This window comes from Rhincodon typus, chromosome 4 (assembly GCF_021869965.1).
Source record: "Rhincodon typus isolate 14 chromosome 4, sRhiTyp1.1, whole genome shotgun sequence".
Lineage (NCBI taxonomy): Eukaryota > Metazoa > Chordata > Chondrichthyes > Orectolobiformes > Rhincodontidae > Rhincodon > Rhincodon typus.
In genome coordinates, this window is record NC_063335.1 from 64,186,012 (window position 1) to 64,199,929 (window position 13,918).

The window sequence follows — 13,918 nt, forward strand, 5'->3', positions numbered from 1 at the left end:
CATCCAGCTCTACACCTTGTTATCTATATTTTGACGAACGTTTTTTTAAGTAAATATAACCAGTTTTGAATTTGATCAAAAGTTTAGTGAAATTCCAATTTACTATTGGTTTTTTTTTTGTTACTTTCTCTTGCAGTTTCCAAGTTGGGGATTTAGTACTTATTATCTTGGATGAACGTCATGATAACTACGTTCTATTTACAGTTGGCCCAACACTCTATTTCCTACATTCAGAGTCACTAGGAGCACTGGATCTTAAGCCAGGTGAGCAAGTACATTTTGAGGAAATATTTATACACATGGGATTCAATATATAGAGTTCATACAAAATTTATTCTTTGTTTGAATGTACATGTTCTTTGTTACTTGCATGTTCTTCAGTTGTTTTCAGGTCATAATAGTTATTGAATTATGTAATTATATTTTGATCAGTCCATGTTCTTATGTTATAGATACCTTCAATATGAATAGAAAGTAAATAACTAAATTGTGGCTTGTATCCAGATTGCAAAGTTTTGTGATTTTAAAATTAAAGCATTTTAGTTTTTAAAAATTTGCCAGCAATTTCCTAATTGTACACATTTAACAGGCATTGAATGGATGAATACTGTGTGACCTTGCCCCAAAATAAGTTGTTATTTAAATAATCTTCTGAGTAATCACTGAACCGATGGCTGTGTCTATACTGTATTATTTAAATGTGAGCCAGATTTTACAGAAATTCAGAGTTGCGGGGAATAGATGAGGGTTGTTTGTGACTCTCTATTCCCTCTCATTTGACCTCTGAAGCTGATCTTTGAAGTCAGGTTGTCAGGCATGTACAGATTTGTCACTCAGAACTCCACTACAAGCTGTGCTATGACAATCTAGAATTGATATTCATTGAAATCAGCAAGTTCTTAGATTTTCCCACCCTATCATTGCTGTTTGTCTAAGATTTACTGGGTTTTATGACAATAAAATGCATGAATGCATTCAGCCAAATGACAACCTCCATGCTGAAAACTTCTACCTCTATAACAGACTGGCCCTGAAAAACATCTTTATAGTCATGCTATTAAATCATACATTAGATTTTTTGAACTTGGTTATTTATATATTGCAATAACTTTCACAAGAGGATGCAGAATAATAAATCGACAATGAGAGGTCCAAACATTATAGAATTATAATTTGGGATTTTAATTATCAGAATGTAGATTGGAAAGTGGTATGTAAAGGCAAAGAGGGGAATTCATTCCTAGATTCTGACCAGCATAATTTTCTACAGCAGTATGTGTCCAATCCAACAATGTGAGGAGACCAAATGAAGTATAGAAGATGCTAAGAGGGATTAGGTATAGAAAGGCTGTTTACTCATGTGGGGCAATCTAGAACAAGAGGTCATAGTTCTAGGATAAAGGTAGCATATTCGAAACAAAAATGAGGAGAAATTACGTCTCTCAAAGAATCATGAATTTGTGTAATTCGCTACCCGAGTGTGTCGTGATACAAGGACATTTCAAGAGGAGATGGACAGATTTTTTTTATTAGTAATGGGTTGAAGGAAAATGGAGTCGGAGTCAGGATGAGATTACTCGTGATCATAGTAAATGGCAGAGCAGCCCGAGGGGCTGAATTACCTACTCCTGCTCCTAGTTATTGTGTTCTTAGTTCATGCTCTCCGTCGTTGTATATCTCTTAACCAAATGGAAGGAATGCGTTAGAAAGTGGCAGACAATCTGTTTAGCTAACACAGTTTTCATCACTGAATAGCTGACTGGAAAACCCGTGTCAGTTGGCAATGGTGCTAAATGTGTGAAAATGCTGAAGCCTATGGTGTTAGCTACGAGGCCTTATTGATCAACTCCTAAATGAATCTAGTCCCATTTGGCCCATATCCCCGTCAACCCTTTCTATTCCTGTCCCCATCCAGATGCCTTTTAAATGCTGTAACTGCACCAGCCTGCACCTCTTCCTCTGATAGTCCATTCCATACATGCACCAACCTCTGCATGAAAATGTTGCCCCTTAGGACCCTTTTTAAATCTTTCCCCTCATATCTTAAACCTCTGCCCTCTAATTTTGGACTCCCCTATCCATGTTCCTCCTGGTTTTATAAACCTCTATAAGGTCACCTCTTGGCCTCCAATGCTCCAGAGAAGTAGCCCCAGACTATTCAGCTTCTCCCTATAGCACAAACCCTCCAACCCTGGCAACGTCCTTGTAAATCTTTTTTGAACCCTTTCAAGTTTCAAAACATTCTACCTATAGCAAGGAGACCAGAATTGAATGCAGTATTCCAAAAGTGGCCTGACCAATGTCCTGTACAGCTGCATCATGACCTTCCAACTCCTATACTCAATGCATTGACCAATAAATCAACATCATCTGGGACAAAGCCCACTTGATTAGCACCACATCCACTCTTTCCACCACCAATGCTCAGTATCATTAGTGTGTGTACTATTTACAAGATGCACTGCAGCAGTGCACCAAAGATGCTTAGACAACACCTTCCAAGCCCTCAAACAATTCCATCTAGAAGGGCAAAAACAGCAGATACTTGGGAGCACCAGCACCTGCGAGTTCCCTGCCAAGCCAGTCACCATCCTGACTCGAAAATATATCACTGGGTAAGCATCCTAGAATTTGTTCCCTAACAACATTGTGACTCTATCTACAGCACACAGACTGCAGCGGTTTAAAAGACAGCTCACCACCACCTTCTCAAGTGCAAATAGGGATGGACACTAAAATTTCTTGCCAGCCAGTGATCCCCACCTCCTGTGAGTGAATCCCCCACTGTCAGCATCCTGGGAACTACCATTGGCCAGAAATTGAACCGGATTAGCCAGATAAATTCAGTGGCTACAAAAGCAGGTTGAGTTTGAGAATTCTGCAGCAAGTAATTCAGTTATCGAACTCCACAATAACTGTCCGCCATCTACAAGGTGCAAATTAGCACTGATGGAATACTGTCCACTTGCCTCTAACAACACTCGCGAAACTTGTCAACATCCCAAAAAACAAAACTCCCCACTTGATTGGCACCCCTTCCATCACCTTCCACATTCACTTCCTCCACGTGGTAGTAGTGTATATCATCTACTAGATGTCCTATAGAAACTCCAGGCTTCTCAGGCAGCACCTTCCGTTGTGTGACCTTCACCGCTTAGAAAGACAAGGATAGCAAATGCTCCGAGCCAACATTTAAAACAATGTCATCATCTTCCCCCCCCCCCACCATTCCCTACCTGCATTCACCTATCACCATTCCACCTACCTTTCTTAAACCCACCCTCTCCTCTCTATTTATTTCCCAGCTCCATTCCCCTCCCCTGTCCTCATTTCTGAAGAAGGGTCCTGACCCGAAATGTCAACTTTCCTGCTCCATAGCCTGCTGTGTTCCTCCATCTCCACATTGTTGTCTCTGACTCTGGCATCTGCAGTTTTTGCCATCTCCCATCATCAAGCTTTTGTTGTCACTGCATTAGAATCCTATAAATGCTGAACAGCACTGTGGTATTTACCAGCTCATGACCACTTTCTTCAGACCAATTTGAGATGGCCAATAAGTGTTAGCTTTTAGCTAGCAATGCCCACGTTCCATGAATGAATAAAAATAAATAATATTTTGTTATTTCCAGAATTTTGAGAAGCAAATGTGACCTGAACTAACACAATCACAACATTGCCATCTACTCAGTCATGTGGACAATTGTCTTGGTAATCCTGTTCAGACAAAAGCTGACAATTCTAATCTAGTCATTTAGCATTCCATCAATCTAGTTTCATTAATCAGCCAAGTAATTGGAAAATGTCACTGGTATCATTTAAAGTATGCTGTCGAGTGGCAGTAATTCGTTAACCAGTGCTGAGTTTAAATTCCACTAGGGCACTCTGCTGCAGCCCTTTTTACAGGTTTGGTTTAAATATGGACTAAAGAGCTGAATTCCAGAAATGAGGCGAGAGTAAATTATCTTGACATCAAAGCAGCATTTCACTGGATGTGACATTAAGGAACTATAGCAAAATTGATATATGAAAACAGTGGGAATCAAAGAAAAGCTTCCCACTGGTTAGAGTCCTATGGGGCATTAATTAAGGTAGTTGTTCGAGATCAATTATCTCAGCTACAGCTCATCAAAGCATGAGTTGCTGAGGGTTGTATTACCAACTGATAATTCAACTGCTTCACCAAGGACTTTTCCTCCAGTATAAGGCTGGATACTGAGTCAGTCTATACTTCTGAAGCAGGATCTGGGCAACAGCCTGGTTTGGCTTGATAAGGGAAAAATAATGTACGTGCCACACAGTGTAAGGTATCCAGAATACATGTAACCATCCACCCTAGGAATCACCATCACTGAATCCTCTGCTATCAGCATCCTGGGGACTACCACTGAGCAGAAACTTAACTAATCATTATTAATATCATGGCTACAACAGCAAGTCAAAACCTGAACTCTTCAGTGCGTAACTCATCTCCTGACACCTCAAAGCATGTCTGTTTGTGCAAGGCACTAGTCAGGAGTGTGATGGAATATTCTTCACGTACCTGGTTGAATGCAACTCTGTCAGCAATGCAGGACAAATCAACCCACATACCATCAACACTTGAAGCATTTGTTTCCTTAACTAAGATAACAAGGTGTAGAGCTGGATGAACACAGCAGGCCAAGCAGCATCAAAGGAGCAGGAAAGCTGATGTTTCGGGTCGAGACCCTTCTACAGAAATGGGGGAGGGGAAGGGGATTCTGAAATAAATAGAGAGAGAGGGGGAGGCGGATAGAAGATTGATAAAGGAGAAGATAGGTGGAGAGGAGACAGACCGGTCAAAGAGGCGGGGATGGAGCCAGTAAAGGTGAGTGTAGGTGGGGAGGTAGGGAGGAGATAGGTCAGTCCAGGGAGGACTTGACAGGTCAAGGGGGCGGGATGAGGCTAGTAGGTGGGAGATGGGAGTGGGGCTTGAAGTGGGAGGAGGGGATAGGTGGGAGGAAGGACAGGTTAGAGAGGCGGGGACAAGCTGGGCTGGTTTTGGGATGCGGTTGTGGGAGGGGAGATTTTGAAGCTTATGAAGTCCACATTGATACCATTGGGCTGCAGGGTTCCCAAGCGGAATATGAGTTGCTGTTCCTGCAACCTTTGGGTGGCATCGTTGTGGCACTGCAGGAGGCCCAGGATGGACATGTCGTCCGAGGAGTGGGAGGGGGAGTCGAAATGATTCGTGACTGGGAGGTGCAGTTGTTTGGTGCGAACCGAGTGTAAGTGTTCTGCAAAGCGGTCCCCAAGCCTCCGCTTGGTTTCCCCAATGTAGAGGAGATCACAACGGGGACAGTGAAACAGTATACCACATGAACAGATGTGGAAAGTCTTCTTGGGGCCTGGGATGGGGGTGAGGGGGGAGGTGTATGGACAAGTGTAGCACTTCCTGCAGTTGCAGAGAAAAGTGCTGGGGGTGGTGGGACTGGAGGGGAGTGTGGAGCAGACAAAGGAGTCACGGAGAGTGTGGTCTCTCCAGAAAGTAGATAAGGGTGGGGGAGGGAAAAATGTCTTTGGTGGGGTCGGATTGCAGATGGCGGAAGTGTCGGAGGATGATGCGTTGGATCTGGAGGTTGGTGGGGTGGTACGTGAGGACAAGGGGGATTCTGTTTTGGTTGTTATTGCGGGGAGGGGGTGTGAGGGATGAGTTGCGAGAAATGCGGGAGACACTGTCGAGGGCGTTGTCAACCACTAAGGTTGGGGGGTGGAAGTTGCGGTCCTTGAAAAACGAGGACATCCCGAGATGTTGGGGAGTGGAATGCCTCATCCTGGGAGCAGATGCGGTACAGGCGAAGGAATTGGGAATAGGGGATGGCATTTTTGCAGGAGGGTGGGTGGGAGGAGGTGTATTCTAGGTAGCTGTGGGAGTCGGTGGGCTTGAAGTAGATGTCAGTTTCCAAGTGGTTGCCAGAGATGGAGAGAGATGTATCAGAGATTGTCCAAGTGAACGTAAGGTTGGGGTGGAAGGTGTTGGTGAGGTGGATGAACTGTTCGAGCTCCTCGTGGGAGCACGAGGCGGTGCTGATACAGTCATCAATGTAACGGAGGAAGAGGTGGGGTTTAGGACCAGTGTAGCTACAGAAGAGGGAATGTTCGACGTAACCTAACAAGCGGCAGGCATAGCTTGGGCCCATAGGTACCCATAGCCACCCCCTTTGTCTGTAGGAAGTGGGAGGAATTGAAAGAGAAGTTGCTGAGGGTGAGGACGAGTTCGGCTAAGGGGATGAGGGTGTCAGTGGAGGGGGACTGGTCGGGCCTGTGGGACAGGAAGAAGCGGAGGGCCTTTAGGCCATCTGCATGGGGAATGCAAGTGTATAGGGACTGGACGCCCATGGTAAAGATGAGGTGTTGGGGACCAGGGAATTGGAAGATTTGGAGGAGGTGGAGAGCGTAGGTGTTGTCATGGACGTAGGTCGGGAGTTCCTGGACCAAGGGGGAGAAAATAGAGTCAAGGTAGGTGGAGTCAAGATAAGTTCGGCGGAGCAGGAGCAGGCAGAGACAATGGGTTGACCAGGGCAGTCAGGTTTGTGGATTTTGGGAAGGAGATAGAAGCAGGCGGTGTAGGGTTGGGGAACGATGAGTTTGGAGGCTGTGGTGGGAGGTCACCTGAGGTGATGAGGTTGTGGATGGTTTGGGAGATGATGGTTTGGTGGTCAGGGGTGGGGTCATGATCAAGGGGGCGGTAGGAGGAGGTGTCAGAGTTGGCGCCTGGCCTTAACTATTTGTGCTCAGTGGCAGCAGTGTTAACCATCTGTAAGGAACACCATAACCTCTTGCTGAACATCTTAGATTAGCATGTTCCAAATCAGCTACCTCTACCACATAGGCAGCTGATACATAAGAACTCCAGCAAATCTCCTCATTCTGAATCATGATCATCTCTCTGACTTGAACTACATCACTGCTCCCTTGTTGTCATAATCATAACAAACCAAAAAAAAGGGAGAGAGTCTGTTAGAAAATTTGTTGCAGCCGAGAAGGTACTTTAATCTGTTTGTAAAGATTGCATTATGATTTAAGTAACCAGTTAATTATAAATTACCAACACAATATTTTGAGAGGAGTTGCTGTGTGATGGAAGTACTGCTGGTTGGTATAAGCACGGGCTTAGGTGAATACCAGGCTTTGGAGAGAAAGGCGAGCAAGATAAAGGCAAGGTAAGATTCTTTTATCTTCCTTTAGTGTAAAGGGGCAGAGATGGCAGTTAGAGTAGTGGTGTTCTCCTTCTGCCAGATGTAGGAGATGAGGGAGCAGTCTAGTGTCCCTGACGACACTGCAGAAAATGTGACTGGCTGTAGCTCCTCACAGTCTGTGTGCTTCAGTTGAAGTGGCAGTTGGACACACTGAGGAGCGTACAGGGGGCAGAGAGTGCATTAGACACCATTTTTGGGGAGGTAGTCACACCACAGATTTGGTCAGATAGAAAGGTGACTCCCAGGAGAGGCAGACAGGTGGTGCAGCAGTCTCCTGTGGCTATTCCCCTCTTCAACAGGTATACCATTTTGGGATACTATTGGGGGCATAGCCCCTCTGAGGAATATCACAGCGGCAGCCAGGCCTGTGGCATCACAAGTGGCTCTACTGCAGAGCAGGATCGGGCAAAGTCCAAGCAAGCAATAGTGGGAAGAGACTTGCTAGTTATGGGCACAGATAGTGTTTCTGTGGCCGCATTCAAGACTCCAAGATAACGTGTTGCCTCCCTGGTGTTAGGGTCAAGGACGTCTGAAAAGCTGCATGAAATTCTTAAGGGGGGAGGATGAGCAGCCAGAGGTCCTTGTGCACATGGGTACCAATGATATGAGGTCCTGTGGACTGAGAAAAGGGAGTTAGGAGAGAAGCTGTAAAGTAAGACATCGAGGGTAGTAATGTCTGGATTACTACCAGTGCCATGTGCTAGTGAGGCAAGGGATAGCAAAATGGGACAGATGAATGGGTGGCTAAGAGCTAGTGCAGGGGCAGGGTTTCAGGTTCTTGGATCATTTCAGACCACTTCTGGGACATGGGTGACCTGTACAAGAGGGATAGGTTGCAATTAAATGGGAGTGGTACAAATATCCTCCGAGAGGTTCGATAGTGCTGTTTGGGAGGGTTTAAATTGGAGTAGGAGGTTGGGAACTGGAGCAGCAGGTCAGCATGTGGAGATTTGAGAGGAAGATCGATATTAGGACCAGCAAGTCTGAAAGGAAGAACAGGCAGAGACAGGTAAATGAACACAATGGAATTCATGAGCTGAAGCGTGTTTATTTCAACACAAGCAATATTATAGATAAGGCAGATGAGCTTAGAGCCTGGATCAGTACATGGAACTATGATATGGCCATTACAGAGATTTGGATGAGAGAGAGTGAGAAATAGGATGGCTGTTCAATGTTCCAGGATTTTGTTTTAGGTGAGATAGAGCGGGAGGTAAGAGGTGGAGGAGTTACATTACTCAAAGAATGTCACATCTGTCAGATGACATATTGGAGGGCTCATCCACCAAGGCACTATGGGTAGAGCTCAAAATAAAAAGGTTCAATCACTGCTACAGGTCCCCAACAGACAGACATTGAGGAACAAACATGTAGGCAGATTATGGAAAGATGCGGTAACAACAGGGTTGTCATAGTGACAAAAACAGAAGTTGCTGGAAAAGCTCAGCAGGCCTGGCAGCATCTGGAAAAAAAAATAAATCAGAGTTAATGTTTCGGGTCCAGTGACCCTTCCTCAGAACTGGCAATGAGGAAGGGTCGCCGGACCTAAAACGTTAACTTAGATTTCTTTCTTCACAGATGCCGCCAGACCTGCTAAGCTTTTCCAGCAACTTCTGTTTTTATTCCTGATTTACAGCATCTGCAGTTCTTTTGGTTTTTATTTAGAGTTGTCATAGTGGATGACTTTGACTTCCCCAATACTGACTGGGATTTCAGGAGAGCAAGATTCTTAGATGTGGTAGAATTTGCCAATGCATCCAAGAGGGTTTCTTGAAACAGTATGTGGGTAGTCCAACTAGAAGAGGGGCCACAGTAAGATTAGTGTGAAGCATGCTAATCTACTAGACCATTTGAGACCAAAAAGGTGGTAGTGTTTGGGTCTCTCGAAGAGCACTAAGCTAGATAAGTCCCCAGGGTCCAATGGTATCTACCCCAGGTTATTGAGAGGGGCAAGAGAGGCGATTGCAGGAGCCTTGACCAAGATCTTCAAATCCTGACTAGCCACTGGAGAGATCCCAGAGAACTAGCAAGTAGTTCATGTTGTTCCTCTGTTCAAGAGGGGAAATTGGAATGATCCAGGAAACTTTTAGTCCGGTGAGTCTCTCATCGGTCTGTAGTTGGGAATCTATTGGAGAGAACTCTTAGGAAAAGGATTGACATGCATTTGGAAAAAGCACAGCCTATTTAGGGACAGGCAGCATGGCTTTGTGCGCGGTAAGTCATGATTTACTGACTTGAATGTTTTGAGGATGTGACAAAGGTGATCGATGAGGGTAGAGCAGTGGATATTATCTCCATGAATTTTCATAAGGTTTTCCTCATGGTAGGTTCATCTGGAATGTTAAGATGCATGGGATCCACGGTGACTGGTGGATTCAGAATTGGCTTGCCAATAAAAAGCAGATGGTAGTGATGGAACGGTATTTTTCTGGCTGAAGGTCCATGACTAGTGGTGTTCCGCAGGGATCCAAACTGGGACCTCTGTTTTTATATATATAAAGGACTTGGATGAAAACGTAGATGTGTGAGTTAGCAAGTTTGCAGCTGACACAAAGATCAGCGGAGTTGTGGGTAGTGTAAAATGTTGTCAAAGGATACAGTGGGATATAGATCAGTTGCAGATATGGGCAGAGAAATGGCAGATGGAGTTTAATCTGGGCAATCCAGAGGTCCTGCCCTTTGGGAGATCAAATGCTAAGGAAAAATACACAGTTAATGGTAGGACCCTGAACAGCATTGATGTACAGAGGGATCTTGAGGTTCAAGACCATAGCTCCCTGAAAGTAGCCACACAGGTTGATAGGGTGATTAAAGAAGGCATATGGCATGCTTGCCTTTATTGGTCGGGTTTGTGTAGATCCAGGATGTCATGTTGCAGCTTTCGAAGACTATGGTACAGTTGCACTTTAGAGTACTGCGTTCAATTCTGGTCTTCTTCATGATAAGAAGAATGTGGAGGCTTTGGAGAAAGTGCAAAAGAAGAGGTTTATCAGGATGCAGCCTGGATTAGGGGATATGAGCTATAAGGAGAGGCCAGAAAAATCTGGTTGTTTTCTCTGGAGCAGCCGAGGCTGAGGGGGGATGTGATTGAAGTCTATAGAATTATGAGGTGCATAGATAGGATTGAAAGTCAAAGTTTTTTCCCAGCGTTGAAATGTCTTGTACTAGGAGGCATGCATTTAAGACGAGAGTGGGAAAGTTCAAAGGAGATGTGAGGAGCAAGTTTTTTTACACAGCAAGTGGTAGGTGTCCGGAACACGCTGCAAGACACGATAGGGGCGTTGAAGGGGCTTTTAAATGAATATGCAAGGAATGGAGGGATATGGACCAAGAAAAGGCAGAAGGGATTATATAATTTGGCATCATTCTCGGCACAACATCATGGACCGAGGGGCCCATTCTCGTGCTATATGTCCTATATTCTATTTAGAGCACAGAAAAGGCCCTTCGACCCATCATGTCCTCGCCAGTCAAAACCAGCCACTTAAATATTCTAATCGTATTCTAGCATTTGGCCCACAGCCTTCTGATGTCAAGACATACAAGTGCACATCCAAATGCTGCTTGAATGTTATGAAGGTTTCAGCCTCTGCCACCTTTCAGGCAATGAGTTCTAGATTCCCACGACCCTCTTGGTTAAAGGGTTTCCCTCTCATCTCCTCAAAACCTTCTGCCCCTTACCTCAATCAATGCTTCCTGGTCATTGATCCCTCCATCAAGATGAAAAGTCTCTTCCTGATTACCCTATCTATGCCTGTCTATTTTGTATGTTCCCCTTAATCTCCTCTGCCAAATGGAAAACAACCCCAGTCTGTCCAATCTATCAACGTACCTAAAACTCTCCACCCAGGCAACATCTTGGTAAATCTCTTGTGCCCTCTCCTCAGTGCTGTCACATCCCTCCTATAATGTGGACTGCACTTAATATTCTTATCTGTGGCCTAACCAACATTTTAGAGTTCCAGCATAACCTCCCTACTCAAACTCTGTGCCTTTGCTACTAAAGGCAACTATACTGTATGCCACCTTAACCACTTTATCCACCTGTCCTTGTATCTTCAGGGACGAGTGAGTATGCACATTAACATCCCTCAAGTGTAAATCACTTGTATAAACCACAAACCAGAAGGGGCACAACACTGACCCCTGTGGGATCCCACTGGACACAGACGTCCAGTCAGAAAAGCATCCCTCAACCAAATTCCTTGGATCTCATGTCTCTCGCCTTTGCTATCAGTTTGCCAAGTGGGACCTTTTCAAAAGCCTTGCTGGTGTCCAAGTAGATTGCCTCAAAAGCATTCTGTACACACTTGGTCATCTCTTCAAAAAATTCAGCCAAGTTTGTCAGGCATGATTCCCCTTTAATACTGGACCTCCTTGTCACTGCGTCAAAATCTTGGAATTCCTTGCCTAACAGCACTGTGGGAATAGAAAGAGAAAGGGCAGGAAAGTAGACATTGGAGTGTTGGATCAGTGAATGGCAGAACAGGCTCGAGGGGCTAAATGAGCTACACCTCGACCTACTTATGATCTTCCACAATAGTTCACCATTTGCTCAAGGGCAGTTAAGGATGAGCAATAAATACTGGCATTGCCACCAACAGACTCAACTATGAATAAAAATAAACAAAAGAGCTCCATCAGCCACGTGTTGGTGCTGTTTGAAGATTGCAGCCTTTTCTGTAATAGCCCAGTGCATTAGTTTCCTAGCAACTAAACATTATTTAAAAGTTGTTTGAAGGTTTACATGGAAAGGGCAAAAGCATTGAGTAAGAAGATTTTGCTTACAAAATGGAGACTTTGTTCTGAAAGGGTGTTGTTGTTACCTTAAGAGTTTCTTCTAGGAACTGGTAGACCTTGATATTTTAGGTGATATACCCTTTCCTTCATCTGGAGGATTGGTCAGGCTACTGTATTGGTAATAGATCAGTACAAGTTAATATTTTTGCTGCTGATTGGCCAACTATACAAAGTAGAGGGTAGTATGTTTATTGAGATGGTGTAGCCAGATACCTCTGTGAAGGCTGCTGTTTGAGGGGGATGATATCATGTTTTTAGTGTTCCATGGTTTCCCCCTGACTGTAGGCTGTGGCTTGTTTCCCCAATGTAGATGAGTTTGTTACATGATCTACTATAAGTTTCTGGTTTATTATGAAATGGTTTGTTATCCTTGAGTATAAAGAATGGATTGGAACTACTTGGATCACATCTCTGTCTGCTGACTTGAATACAAGTCACTTAAAGCTTACTTAAATGTTCTAGAACATAGAACATTACAGCGCAGTACAGGCCCTTTGGCCCTCAATGTTGCGCCGACCTGTGAAACCAATCTGCAGCCCATCTAACCTAAACTATTCCATTATCATCCATATGTTTATCCAATGACCATTTAAATGCCCTTAAAGTTGGCGAGTCTACCACTTTTGCAGGCAGGGCATTCCACGCCCTTACTACTCTCTGAGTAAAGAACCTACCTCTGACATCTGTCCTATATCTATCACCCCTCAATTTAAAGCTATGTCCCCTCGTGCTAGCCACCACCATCCGAGGAAAAAGGCTCCCACTGTCCACCCTATCTAATCCTCTGATCATCTTGTATGTCTCTATCAAGTCACCTCTTAACCACCTTCTCTCTAATGAAAACAGCCTCAAGACCCTCAGCCTTTCCTCATAAGACCTTCCCTCCATACCAGGCAACATCCTGGTAAATCTCCTCTGCACCCTTTCCAATGCTTCCACATCCTTCCTATAATGCGGTGACCAGAACTGTACGCAATACTCCAAGTGCGGCCGCACCAGAGTTTTGTACAGCTGCAACATGATCTCATGGCTCCGAAACTCAATCCCTCTACCAATAAAACCTAACATACTGTACGCCTTAACAACGCTATCAACCTGTGTGGCCACTTTCAGTGATCTATGCACATGGACACCGAGATCTTTCTGCTCATCCACACTACCAAGAATCTTACCATTAGCCCAGTACTCTGTATTCCTGTTACTCCTTCCAAAGTGAATCACCTCACACTTTTCGGCATTAAACTCCATTTGCCACCTCTCAGCCCAGCTCTGCAGCTTATCTATGTCCCTCTGTAACCTGTAACATCCTTCCGCACTATCCACGACTCCACCGACTTTGGTGTCATCCGCAAATTTACTAACCCATCCTTCTACGCCCTCATCCAGGTCATTTATAAAAATGACAAACAGCAGTGGCCCCAAAACAGATCCTTGAGGTATACCACTAGTAATTGAACTCCAGGATGAACATTTCCCATCAACCCACCACCCTCTGTCTTCTTACAGCTAGCCAATTTCTGATCCAAACCACTAAATCACCCTCAATCCCATGTCTCCGTATTTTCTGCAATAGCCTACCATGGGGAACCTTATCAAACGCTTATACACCATATACACCACATCAACCGCTTTACCCTCATCCACCTGTTTGGTCACCTTCTCAAAGAACTCAATAAGGTTTGTGAGGCACGACCTACCCTTCACAAAACCGTGTTGACTATCCCTAATCAAATTATTCCTTTCTAGATGATTATAAATCCTATCTCTTATAATCCTTTCCAACACTTTACCCACAACCGAAGTAAGGCTCACTGGTCTATAATTACCAGGGTTGTCTCTACTCCCCTTCTTGAACAAGGGGACAACATTTGCTAGTCTCCAGTCTTCTGGCACTATTCCTG

At 44.5% G+C, this 13,918-nt stretch overlaps 1 protein-coding gene across 1 annotated transcript in view; it reads left to right on the forward strand.

The window, feature by feature from the left end:
- Positions 1–7,644, forward strand: part of rb1cc1 (RB1-inducible coiled-coil 1) — a 181,448-nt gene extending 173,804 nt beyond the window's left edge. The window contains exons 21-22 of the mRNA XM_048596119.1: positions 137–264; positions 7,517–7,644. Coding sequence (XP_048452076.1) covers positions 137–264; positions 7,517–7,644 — 256 coding nt within the window. The remainder of the gene's footprint in view (positions 1–136; positions 265–7,516) is intronic.
- The last annotated feature ends 6,274 nt before the right edge of the window (positions 7,645–13,918 follow it).